The 13948-nt window shown below is 39.2% G+C and overlaps 1 protein-coding gene across 1 annotated transcript; it reads right to left on the minus strand.

Annotated features, from left to right (window-relative positions):
- Positions 1-5317: 5317 nt before the first annotated feature.
- On the minus strand, positions 5318-6146 carry LOC122664868 (40S ribosomal protein S30). Its single transcript, XM_043860893.1, has 3 exons — positions 6054-6146; positions 5806-5943; positions 5318-5366 (listed from the first exon to the last, which is right to left on the minus strand). Exons 1-3 carry the CDS (start codon positions 6055-6057, stop codon positions 5320-5322), a joined length of 189 nt encoding a protein of 62 aa, XP_043716828.1. The 5' UTR covers positions 6058-6146; the 3' UTR covers positions 5318-5319.
- Between the last annotated feature and the right edge of the window lie 7802 nt (positions 6147-13948).

Genomic DNA, 13948 nt, shown 5'->3' on the forward strand with positions numbered 1-13948 from the left:
TACCGACACGCATTTTGGGACTGATTTCCCATCGACTAAATCGAGAATCGAAGATCCAAACAATGGAGGATGGAATATCGTTTATGGAACCACCAAGGACGGATGGATGGAGAAAGAAGGAAGGATAACAGCCATCGGCTTCACCGGAGTTTCTCCAAGGCGCGCTCTTCATTGATTTTTGGAAATAGTATAGAGAGAGAGAGGAGAGAGACGAGAGCGGGAAAGAGGAGACGTGAGAGTTGCAATTTCAAACGTGGAGAGAGGAGAGAGAAGAGAGTGGTTTTGAGGAAAGAGTGGAGAGAGGAGAGAGAGTGAGTCACTCGTTGTTTGGGAACCACCATCGTGAAGTGTATTTCACCTCACAATCGTTGGATTTCTCTCTGACACGTGTCGAACATCGTAAAGAGAACCTCACAACCGTATGGGTGAGGGAACCTTAGAGGAAAAAAATCCCGGATCTTTATCTCCTGCAACTCCCTGCCCGGTCCAGTTCCCCTAGTGTCCCTAATAGGGGGTGCAATGACCATTCCACCCCTTGCCCGGGTGGGGTCCACCCCCCACCCCTCTTATTACAAGCACTAGGGAATTGGACCTGGTAGGGAATTGCAGGAGATAATTTTCCAAGTTTGCTCCTCACACCAACCAAGCATGCCTAGAACCTCGCACCTTTCATCTACTGGCAATTATGGAAGTTAGGGAGAGTGTTCAAAACAAAAAATTGTAGGGGAAAAGAACACTGCCTGGTCCGATTAAATGTCCGTGCATGGGATTATTATCCTCTCCAATTCCCTAAGCTCGGTGCTGCAGTGCTAGGTGGAGATGCCGACACCTGGTAGCTCGGACATCCACTGGTCCAAGTTCAAAATAGTCAATGAGCTCAGATTGTTGGATGTCCGAGCTGCTACGTGTTGGCATCTCCACCTAGCACTGCCGAGCTTTAGGGAATGGGAGAGGATAATTTTCTAGTGCACAATCATAAGAGCGCACAAAATTCTCACTCTATCCCCATTAAATAAAAAGCATATCCATGTTGATGCTTTTGTGCTGGCACAGGTGATGCAACGAGGCAGCAATCTCTTGCCCAAAAACAATTTTATTCCTCCAGAAGTTAAGGGCCCGTTTGGTAACACTTCTGTTTCTTATTTTTGGCCTTTTTCTGTGCAACTGACATAGAAAAACAGAATCTACCGTTTAGATTCATCGGTCTGTTTTTATGTGCTAATGAAACAAACCGGGTAAAAAAAACACGACTCGACGAAACAAGGGTTACCTTGTTTTTGTACTTTTGAAACACTTCAAATGTGACAAAAAGAAAAACTTGTGCCCGATATTTTCAAGCTCTCCTCTCCAAAAGCTCACTCCTCTCCTAAAGCTCACAGCCATCGTCTTCCCAACGAGACCCAGCGAAGCCATCAGCAAGGCCAATCGAACCCCCATTGATGCTACTCCTGCTTCCTCTGCTTCTTCTTTACCATCGGCGAACTTAGGTGAAAGCCCTATGTCTACTTCTACTTCCACATCTTCTTCTTCTTCTATTTCCTTCTTTCAAAATGAAAACTCAGCCTCGTCAAATCTCTCTCTCTCAGCACATATGTGAGCGTGTAAGAATCTGGCAATTTCCCTCTACATTCGGAGATAACACTAGAAATTTAAAATTTCAAGGGTTACTCCGTCTACTTCATTCTTTGCCTTTCCTTTGATGTTTTTCTTTACCAAGGTTCGATATTTGTAGGAATTTTTCGTTTTCATTTGTTTCTTTTTTAGGATTTTAGTTTAGAGTATACAGTGATACTACTTACCCTAGGTCAATTTATTTCGGTGAAAGGAAAAGAAGGGCCAGATGGATTTGATGCTGGACGTGGTATTCAAGAGAACCCTTTCATGTGATTAGCAGAGACTTCCTCAGGTCAGCTTTTTGTTTCTAGCTTGATCTATGATTTTTTCAGCTCGAAGTTGGTTTTAATTTGCTTCTAGATCTGGGTTTTGGCTCATGGTTAAATTTTGATTGCTCTCTTCTGCGATTATTTTTATAATTCTACTATCTGATCGAGTTGTATTATGTTTGTTCTTGATCTGTTTGATCGAGTTGTATTATGGTTGCTTAATGGAAGAATTGGGGGAAAAAAATGGAAGAGCAGGGGACTGTGTAGGGGCAGCAAGGGGTGGGTGAGTGTGTGACTGTGTGTAGGGACAGCAAGGGGTGGGGGTGAGTGTGTGAGTTTGAACACAGAGAGGCTCAAAGCCCCTTTCTAGACTATTTAAGACCTTGCATTCTATTCAAATTGCTGAGAACGAAAAGCAAAAAGGAATAAAATTTGGTCACTAGTAATGGATATTTGGTTGCTGGACAGATTTATGGGTTTTCTCTGCTTCTTTTACTGAATGCTTCCTTCTTTATGATGCTCGCATGTAAATCCTCCCTGCTAAACTTCAGTGTGTACTTAATGGCCCATTCTTGGCAACTACATGCCGCCCCTGCCTCTGCCTGCAGCAACTCTACCCGTCAACTTGATACTCTTTAGATCTTCTCTGTAAAACCCCTTCAATGCTTCACCTACGAACACAAGCCTACAATAAAACTGAGGGTTGGAATTCTAGAACTAAAAACAGAATTGTCATCCCATCGAACTGCTTCTTGCAATATTCAACTCCCCAAGCTTCACAAAAACCTCTCTCCCAAAGCCCATCCTAGGCAGTCTTTTGACCACAAAGCAGGAGTGTACTTGCATCTGAATTTTGAACTTCGAAGTTGCTTAGTATATTTTTTATTAGTATAGAAATTTATTGCTGATTACTCTTTCAGACTTGAGAATAAAATTCCAATTTACAGAATAGAAAAAGAGGAAAAGGAAAGGCAACAGAAAATTCCCAAGGAAAGGTTGATAAAAATATTAACCAAGAGAAAGGTTCAAAATCCATAACCAAGAGAACTTCCACTGGCTTCACAGAGCTGCATATAGACAAAGTCAATGAATCAACCAATTTGTGAAGGACTCTGTCCAGCTGTGCAGCTTATGTAGAACTATTGGAAATAGAAGTGGAAGCATTTGGTCCAGAATTTTACAAAGGATTAAGGAGAGATTATATAATAGTGGTTAAATATCCTTGGTTGAATACCTCAGTAAGACCAGAGAGATGACGAGTCTTGAATTGCCCATACAAACACTCACACAATCACTCACACCCCTTGTTGCCCACACTCAAACACCCGAGCACAACATGCAGAGATGTTCATTTATGATCGTAAAAAAAACTATGGTCTCCTTAAAATGTAGTTGTAGAAGTAACTTGAATGCAATGAATAACAAGAATTGGGTTACTTGTAAACTTCAAACTCTACTTGTTGGGTCTTTAGCTCAAGTTGGTAGAGCACTTGGAACATGAGCATGTCTCAAGCATGTTCTAAGGAGAAGGTGGTTCGAATCCTCCAAAATCCTTTTTGGTTAGTCATACATGATATGATCATGATGGATGTTTTCATTTTATTTTTAATAAGTTTAGTCAAATAATGACATTTCTGTAATAATTCATTAATTTGGTAAAAGGTGTTTCAGAACAGGTTTTATCAAACGGAATTGTGTTGTTTTTTTGTTCTAAAAACGTCTCTAGAACAAGTTTACCAAACACCATTTTAGAAACCAGAAACATGTTTCCAACACAGAAACAGAAAAAAATGATAAAGATAAAAAACACTTGTTCTGGAACATAAGTGTTACCAAACGGGCTCTAATAGGATTGCCCAAAAAAAAATTCTGATTATGTTACAGCCAATGGATCTAGTTCAGGAACAATCAACTCTCACGATCCTGAACGTCGGAGAGAAACTACCACTGGATTTTGCGAATCAATTCTGACACCACCCTTGATAACTTGTAGCAAACAAGATGGTGCATGTTTCCTTCCAAGAGATCCCATGGTGCTCTGCTATGTGCAATCTATCTCCAGCCCAATTGTGTTCGGTTCTCCTTTACTTGCACAATCCTTGGCTCTTCTTGAGGCATCTTTTTGTTGGTGAACTAAAGAAATTAAAAGAGGCAGCTGATGGGTCTGGAGTCCTATTGTCTTGATCTCATTCTCATTCTAGCAAGATGATCAACTATCTTAACCTATCAAAATTTCATCCAACATCAGCAACAAGTTTGTTAGTTCTCATTGTTGCTTTTCAGATTCTGTCCCAATATAAACGCTGAAGGGGTAGAAACCCAAGCTCTTGCAGCTTGTTCTTGAGCAAAGCCGTAAAGGGTTACCTATTTGAGGATGATTTGAAACTCCACTTATTCATAATATTGGAGTTCATGCCATCCTTGAAAGGGTATCTGATTGAATATCTGAGACTGAAATAAAATGACCCAATCTAAACAATTTCCTGAAAATCATTTCTACACCAGATGCAAGGAATAACCTGCTTGGTAAGTTTGTCTAAATATTCAACCAAACAATGCCATTGTATTTAGAGCAATATTTTCTAAATACATAATGCACAAGCATTTGCTTATACATAGCTTTGGTACTAAAACAAGCAACAGAGAAGAGGTCAACGCCCCTTGAACTTCACTATTTACCACAAAAGTGCCACAGGCACATAACCCTCTAAAGTGCAATTCAAGCATGCAGTAACCTCTGATGAGTATGAGACTAAATCTTGTTACCCCACTCCATACCCCCAATAAATCAACAAGGACATTGTCCATTACTATGTGCTTCTCTCAACACTGAGACAACAATGGGCGAGATTGCACGGAGGACGGCAAGGGGTTTGTTCTAATATACAATTCAACAGATTGCTTATTGTTCTCAACACTGTGACAACAATGGGGCCATTCCATATACAAAATCCGAGAGAAAACTGCAACAAGACTTGAGAATCATATGGAAGAAGGCAAGGAGAAACCCACAATAAGCCACAGAAGAGAGGGGAAAAACAAGAGATTGCTGGGAAGAATCCATTTGAAATATTATTAAGATTAGATCATGTTCTTGGTTACAAAACCCAATTGGCAAGGTCATCCCTGAAAAACAGACCAATTCGCAGTAGTATTTGGAGAATTAAGTTGCCAGACATATGCAATGGGCAGTTTTAGAATGAGACAATCCAAGCTTAGCTTCAAAATAGGAATCACCAAAGAATTATCAAAAATCTTAAGCAATGCTCTTTTTTGAAACCTACATTAAATACACCAAAAAAAAAAAAAAAGCCAACAGAACACCATAGCTAATGAAATATCCAGTATCCAAAAACAAAATACATGGCTGAAGGACTCAGTTCACTTAAAATTAAAGAACATTCTAATACTTCTAAGAACTGAAAATATGGTGAGATCACTTCTCCGATGAGTTAGGTCCTCTCTTCTTCCCAAATCCAACAACTGCAAACAGGGAAACCACACAGTGATTCAGAATTTGATGATGTATTGGATTTAATAAAGAGAACTCCCATCCCCTTCCCAGAAAACTAATGTTCAGTAAACATTAAGGTGTACAAAAATTAAACGAAGCTTCAAATGATAAAAATCTATTTTCTCACATAACATTGATAAGTAAAAATTCATAGACATCCTCTTCCTACCACCACATAAGCATGAAATAAATTAAAGCTCTCAAACAACAATCCAAATGTATGAATTTAACACTCCAAGATTTCCTCCCCTCTCCCCTGCTGATAAAATTTAGGGTTCATATTGAACAAGATCAGATGGAAAAAGTATTCTACAGCAACAATTAATTTACCAGCAATCGTGAATCCAACAGAAACATAAGTTCTAATCTATCCATCTCGCTAGGAGAAAAGAGGTTAGAGGGACATACCGGTGGTGACGAAACGCCGGTTGTACTGCATCCGCTTGTGAGCCCTTCCCCTGGGCTTCTTCTTCTTGTCCTGCTTCGCCACCTTCGGCGTTTGTCCTCTCACTTTACCAGCACGAGCCAGAGATCCATGAACCTTACCTGCAACCAGTGATATAAACCATCAGATACGTTCCCGCATACAGTTCCAGCTAAAACTCCGCTCAAGAGGAAGAGAAATCACGATCGGAGCCACAAGGTCGATCTTTTACCCATATTCGATTACTCCCTCCGCAACCGCAACTGCAACTGCAACTGCTGCGACTTGTCCAGAGAATCGAAGTTTAGGGTTAGGGTTTTTGGTTGGGACTCTTTATATTGGTGTGGCCCTGTGGGGATTGAATTGCTGGGCCCACATAAGCTGCCCAATCCGACTTGATTCGAGTATTATGAGCACATGTGAATGTAATTGGGTCTACCTTTTTATTAGGAGTTAGAACTTCCTAGTTAAGGGTGTCAAACGGTCTGGTTCAACTTATTCGGTTTGTGATTTGGTTCAGAATAAAATGTACAAATCAAAATTGAATACTTTTATATAATTTCACATTCATTTGGTTTGTATTCGGATTGTGTACGGATACATTCGTTCATATAGGGTCTTGTTAATTAGTTTTCAAATTTTGATTTAAGTGGAATAACCTGTTTGAAACAAATAAAAATGGAAAAGAAATTAGAACCTCGTGAAGATATAGCCCCACAAGATCAAATCCAGTAACTATTAATCATTTTTACACAATTTTTAAAGAAATTTACAGCCGGTAATTTTATACAATTCAACAAAGACACATGATTTTAATGGTTAGTATTGTTTAGGTTTGATATATATATTACACTTCATTCGGTTCAATTCAAACCGACGGTTTATTCCGATTCTTAAAACAATGTCCTATTACTATTAGGATGGATATTGCTTCATGCGATCAAAAGAGAGATCAAACCAAACTTGTGGATACTGCTTTGTTTTTTTTTTTTTTGGTAGAAAGTGAATATGGAATATAAGTTGTAAATTTTGGTCAGGATGTTCCTCTAAATTTGACCACAAAAATACAATATTAGTATAATTCAATTGTTTTTATGAAATGTTTTTGAAAAAGCATTTCTTCATTCAATATAAATATGAGCTCATTTTTTTTGCACAAATTAGGTACATATGTCAAATAGCAAAATAGAGCCTGGAAAAATTCAAGAGTATTAGGCTCCATTTATTTGTATGGGAGTATGGAGTGGGATAGTTAGGTCTCATTTGTTTAGAGGGATTCTAACGGGGTGGGATTTAAAAGGTATACTATTTTTTTCCAAAATCAAGGGAAAAATAATGTGTTTGATTGTCCGGTGTGGAAAAGTTCCCAAACAACATTGGCAAGGGAGCTTTCTCTGTCTGATGACATGGCCTCCACCCCATTCCCTACCAAAGTCTCACGAAATTGGTGGGACTTCTTCATTGGGGTAGTAAAATGTTACAATGGCTAGCGTCTCCTCGTCCTCACACCCTTGACTCTCCTCTCCTGTCCAATTATTCTGCAACCCCGCCCCTACCCTCTCCTTGCAACTCCTACCCAACCATCCTCCTACAAATACCCGTCCCTCCTTTTTCAACCTCTGCCCCCAACTTACCTACTGCCTCCTTACTCTACCGCCCCATCATCTCCCTCCCCAACCCTCACCGCAACTAATCGACCCACCCCTGCACCATCCCGCCCATGTACTCCGCCCTGCTTCACCTCCTTCCCAAGACTCACCAACCCTTGTGCATCATCCTACTTCACCTCTGTTAACGTACACAATGATGTGTATATGTGAATTGCAGTATTTCCGTTGTATTGTACAGTGACATATAAAGTATAGTACTTAGTGAGCTCTATACTAACATATAAAGTATAGTACCTAGTGAGCTCTACCTAGTATTCATGTTGTATTGTACAGTGGCATATAAAGTATAGTATTTAGTGAGCTCTACACAACCAGGTACACATCAGCGAATACACTAACAACCTCCAGTGCATCACCATCTTGCCAACCCCTGCAAGATCCAAACCCATACCGCCCTTGCAAACCTGGGCATCCATACCTCATCTCGCAAGAACTCCCTCCCTACCTGTCATCTACGCCATCACATTTGGCTTAATTCAACCAAAAAATTGAGTGTGGAGTTGTAGGTGCAGCAGACGAGGGTGCCGAGCGTGCACTCGGGAAAGAAAGAAAATGGAAAATGGGAGTCGCCACCTAGATTTGGTCTAGAATAAAGCAAATTACTCAATGACTCATGATGGTGCTGCCCTATCTTTAGGTAGGTGTCAATTAGGGAAGTGTTAGGACCAACTCCCCCCACCGACCAATGGATGGTCTTCCTAGACCAAACCGGAAGGTGTTGTGTAGACCACTCTGTGTTGTGTTATACATATTATGCACCTAATTAAACTAATTTTTTTTGAAGATTTTTTATTATCTTAATTGAAATATATGAACCTAGTTAGGCTAATTAAGATTAATGTTTTAATCGATTACTATCACTAAGCTAGATGGTTATGTACATTATGCATCCTAGTTAAGCTAATTAATGGATTTTACTTAAATTAGAAAGCCTAACTCTATGATCTAAAATATGGTTGATGTAAAAAAGAAAATCAAGTCTAATTATATCATGGAGAAGGACAATTATATTGATTAGCAAAACAGCTTATAGGCCAAAATAGCCAAAATTACAAAAATACCACTAAAGGGCCAAAATATGTACAAAGGCATGAAATCATATTTAAATGCTGTAAATAAGCAAAACATGATTAAATAACATTAACTTCATGCATTTGGATCATCAAGAGCACATGAAATGGCAAGGAAATGTGGGGTGGTAAAAATTACCAAAATGCCCTGTTATGGCAAACATGTAGAAAATGCATGATAATTCATGAAAATGCTGACTTATGCTTAAAACATGTTTATTAAATGTTAAAACATGCGGCAAAAGCAACAAGAGCCTTTACGGGGTCCTAAGCAAGGTTTGGTCACAAAATGACCAAAATGCCCCTAAGGGCAAAATGGCAAAAGTGTCAAAAGACACTTAGAATCATTGTAGGCATCGAAAGTGATGTTAAACATCCTAAAATGACTGAACACACCAAATGATATTTCCAGAATGATAGCCTAGGCCCACGTTTGGTAAATTACCAAAATGCCCTAAAGGGCGCAAATGACTTTGTATGCACATCTATCAAGCATGATGGTCACGTATACATATGAAAACATCCTAAACCATTCTAAAACAGCGTGTCATGCATAAAAACATTTTTTCCTATTTTCCAGAATTTTTCATTATAATTAGAAAAATGACATTTATACCCCTAAATGAGGTGGGAAATGTATAAAAACTATCAAATATGCATGTCAGTGGATAATGATTCCATAAAATCAAGCATGATGAAATATGCATTCCATAATATTTTTGTGAATTTCTATGCATTTATATTATTTTTAATATTTTCTGAAATGCTAAAAAATAAGGGAAAACAAAGAAAAATACAAAATCCCCATCACAGCTCGAATTGGATCAAACCAGAGCCCATTTCCACTAATCAAAACATGATCTTTAACATGGTCATAACACTTTTGCCCAAATACCCACCCACATGTTCAGATTTTACATAATCCAGAAATCTTCGGGGCAAAAATATCACAAAAAAATGATTTGGAGCTTGAGAAAATTAATGAATGTCAAACATAGTGACAAGCATCATCCCTGAAAATTTCATATTTTTATCACTCTTGAATTATTTTTACCATTTTTATAACTGAAAAACAACCTTTGTTGTAAAGAAAATCAAAACAAATACTTAGAAATAAGTGAAAAATATGGAAAAATACCCTTGAAGCGTGGAAGTGCCTGGGCTCAGCTTGAGTAACCTTTTTTACTGTAAGTATCGCGGAAACCTCCAAAAGCCGCTCCAAATGTGGTTGCTCGAATGGCAAGAGTGGTGAAGAAGAAGGGTATTTACGGAATTTTATATCGATAATGGAGCATAACCTATGGATATGAAAATGGATGGAAAGGGGATCAAGGACTACGTGAAGGTAATTTTTCACTAATTTTCCCTGTCCTAGACCCTCCAAATGGCCTCCTATTTATAGGAGAAAATTTGTTGAGGAAAAGTCTCAAAGACCCTTGGGGCCTTAATGGTGGGGATAAGGTGAGTGATGGGCTGGCTTGCGTGTGGCCAAGCTTGCTGAGCAGCCTGGCTTGCGTGTGCCTAGGCTTGCTGGCGGCACAGGCATGCGTGTGCCTAGGCTCTTTGGGCGGGTGGGCATGGGTGATGGGCCTTATGTGGCTCGGACTAAATGGTGGGGTTTGTCCCCTATCGTGATCCCAGTGGGCGGGTCAGACTAGGTTGACCCGGTTGGGTCAGTCCGTCTGACTCGGGCGGTCAAAATGTTTTTTAATTTTATTTTTCTCTCTTTCTCAAAGATTCCATTTTAAAGGCCCACATTCAAATATTGATATCTTCCAATCCGTGTGGCGATTTTGCGCCACATATTGCGCGAAGGTCTCAACCCGTACTTTTCATCCATGTGATAGTTATGGTGGATTTTGCCTACAAATGGCACGGATATCAAGGAAAACACATAAATGGTGTTTCACACCGATCAAGGTCCAAATGACACCAAAATTACATGAAATTTTACGTGTAAGCACAATATGACCAAATAAAGTTATCCAAATGATTTCAGGTCACATTGGGTGACTTGAGTACCAAGAACCATACTAGGGGCAAGCGGTCATTTTCACAAAAGTTACCGATTTGGCGAAACTTTACGTGAAAACTTAATATGACCAAATGAGGTCATCCAAAGTATTTTGGACTAAATCGGGTGGTCCAGATATCGAGAACCGTGCGGGGTAAAGCGGTCATTTTCATGAAAGGTGTTGGATTTGGGTGAAACTTCAAATGTGAACTTAAAATGATTAAATACGGCTATGTTAGGGGTTTAGGCTATATTTGGGACAGTTTGGTTACAAAAAGTGGGGTAGGGGTAATTTGATAATTCTTGTCATTGATTACACCACGAGTTACGTCCTGACCATCATTGCCTAGACACACTTCCAAGGTGTCAAAATGTGGTGTCTACAGAGTCGAACAAATCAAAAGAACACACAAGATTTAACCTAAAACAAGAAAGTAATTTGAAACAACAAATTTAACATGAAATTAAAAACATAATAAGCACAACTTGCTCAAAATGTAACACCCACCACTCATTTTGTTGTACTCACAGCAGTATGAGTACAAGCACTAGATACTCTTGGCTTGTTCTGATGACAGAAGTGTTGGGTCCTCCTCATTAAGGAGGTACAATCATCACCCTTGACAAATGGGGTGGGCTGTGGAAATTGTTATGCCACAAAGTCAAATAGGAAATAAAGAGTAAGAGAGAGTAATGAAGGTAGGACAAAATGAATTGAATATGTGAAGTCTGAAATGGGCATAGAGAAATCGGCTATTAAATGGAAGGAAGAAAAAGATAGGGAGGGGGTGCCTCCCACCTACTTGCCTACTATTGAACTGTTCATATTTCGGCTATTCACATGGAAAATTCATCCATGTTATTCCCTATAAATAGGGATAAGGGTAAGAGTTCTATACAGATGAAACACACACAAGTTCAAAAGCTGTGAAGGTGAGAGGGTTTAGTTGGAGTTATTGGGTTTAGAGCAATCTCTTCAGGGGTTTGAGAGTGTGAGTTGAGAGAGGGTGTACAAGGGGTATCCGGCTTTGGATACAGGGTTGGGTTTGGTTTAAATCCAAGTGTTATTACTTGTACAATTATTGTCTCAGTTCTCTCATATTGAAGAAGTCCCAATTACGCCCGTGGACGTAGGCATTGTCGAACCACGTAAACACTTGTGTCTGTGAGTTTGTTTGCTTCTATTATTTTTTATACGCTCTTACTTTATGTTAACGTGGGTCTCAAACGAGGTCACTATTCATATATCACTATTCATAGTTACTATTCACGTATTGCCTTATTTTCTCCAGTTTTCTTTGCACACAGGTGGGAAAGGATTTTCGCACTTTTCCCAACAATTGGTATCAGAGCTTTGGTTAGCGTGAACGTGTGTAAAAGTTTGATTGCAGTACGATGACTAGAAAAGGAATCTCGATGGGTAAGTTTGATATAGAGTTTTTTTATGGCAAAAATAACTTCAGTTTGTGGCAAAGCACGATCAAATACATCTTGGTACAGCAAGGGTTGTTCAAAGCATTGTCTGGCAAGGCCAAGAAGCCATAATCCATGTCTGATGATGACTGTGAAGAACTTGAAATGAAGACAGTAAGTACCATCCGCTTATGTCTCGCACCTGAGGTAAAGTATAATGTGTTGAATGAAACCTCTACTCCTAAATTATGGTTAAAACTTGAAAGTTTATATATGTCAAAATCCCTCATAAATAAATTATTTTTGAAAAAACAATTATATCAATTGAGGATAGAAGAAGGAACTAACCTCATGGATCATTTGAATGTTTTTAATAGAATTGTTACTCAATTGTTAAACTTTGAAGTAAAAATTGAAGATGAGGATAAAGCTCTTCTTCTTTTGGCTTCTCTTCCATCTTCATTTGATACACTGGTGACTACCCTATTGGTCGGGAAAGACACTCTCGAAGTTGATGAGGTGACAACGGCTCTCTTGGAGAATGAGACAAGGAGAAAATCCTCGAGGCTGTCTCAGCAAGAAGAACTTGTCACACAAAGTCGAGGGAGAAGCTGAACCAGACGACCACAGGATCGTGAGAAGTCACAGGGAAGATCCAAGTCAAAAGGAAGGATCATATGCTACTACTGTAAAAAGGTAGGGCATATGAAAAAAGACTGCAGAAAGCTCAAGGCAAAGAGAGAGAACCAGGATAACAAGAAAGAAGAAAACGACATCACTGCCATGAGCTCAGATGGAGACATCATCATCATCTCGAGCTGTGAAAAATCTTGTCTCACCCTCGCATACAATGACTCAGACTGGGTCATCGATTCAGGTGCATCTTACCATGTTACCCCTCATAAAGAATTTTTTACTTCTCTTAAAATTGATGATTTTGGTGTTGTAAAAATGGGCAACAGTGGCACCTAAAAAATTATGGGGATGGGTGATGTAAGCATTGAAACAAATGTTGCTTATAAAATGGTTCTCAGGGACGTAAGGTATGTATCAGATGTCCGTTTAAATTTGATATCTGCAGAAAAATTAGATGAAGAAGGATATCACAATCACTTTGGTAACGGTCGATGGAAGCTTACCAAAGGATCTCTTGTGATGGCAAGGGGAAGTAAGTGCTGCACTTTGTACAAAACAAAAGTACAAATTTGTAAGGTTGAAATAAACACAGCACAGGATGAGCCCACTACGGACGTGTGGCATCGATGACTTAGCCACATGAGTGAGAAAGGGATGCAAATACTCACAAAAGGTAATCTTTTACCAAACATTAAAGGTACATCATTAAACCGCTGTGTTCATTGTCTAGTCGGTAAACAACACCGAGTTACCTTTAACAAAAGTTTTCCCAAAAGGAAAAGAGACATCTTAGAATTGGTACATTCTGATGTCTGTGGACCTATGAAAGTAAAACCAATTGGTGGTGCGTTTTATTTTATTACTTTCATAGATGATGCATCTAGAAAAGTGTGGGCATTTGCACTAAAAACTAAAGATCAAGTTTTTTGGTGTATTTAAACAATTTCATGTTACTGTTGAAAGAGAAACAGAAAAAACTCTCAAATGTATTCGTACTGATAATGGTGGTGAATACATTTGTTCATTTGAAGAGTACTGTAAAGACCATGGAATTCGACATGAACAAACAGTTCCCAAGACCCCACAGCATAATGGTATAGCTGAAAGGATGAACCGCACCATTATAGAAAGAATCAGATGCATGGTTTTACATGCAAAATTGGCACGGTGTTACTGGGGAGAAGTCATGCAGACAGCCGTTTACTTGATTAATCTATCTCCATCATCTCCTTTGAATGGAAATATTCCAGAGCAGGTATGGAGCGAAAAAGACGTATCCTACAACCATCTAAAGGTGTTTGGTTGCAGAGCGTTCATGCATGTT

This window comes from Telopea speciosissima, chromosome 6, assembly GCF_018873765.1.
Source record: "Telopea speciosissima isolate NSW1024214 ecotype Mountain lineage chromosome 6, Tspe_v1, whole genome shotgun sequence".
NCBI classification, from domain to species: Eukaryota; Viridiplantae; Streptophyta; class Magnoliopsida; order Proteales; family Proteaceae; genus Telopea; species Telopea speciosissima.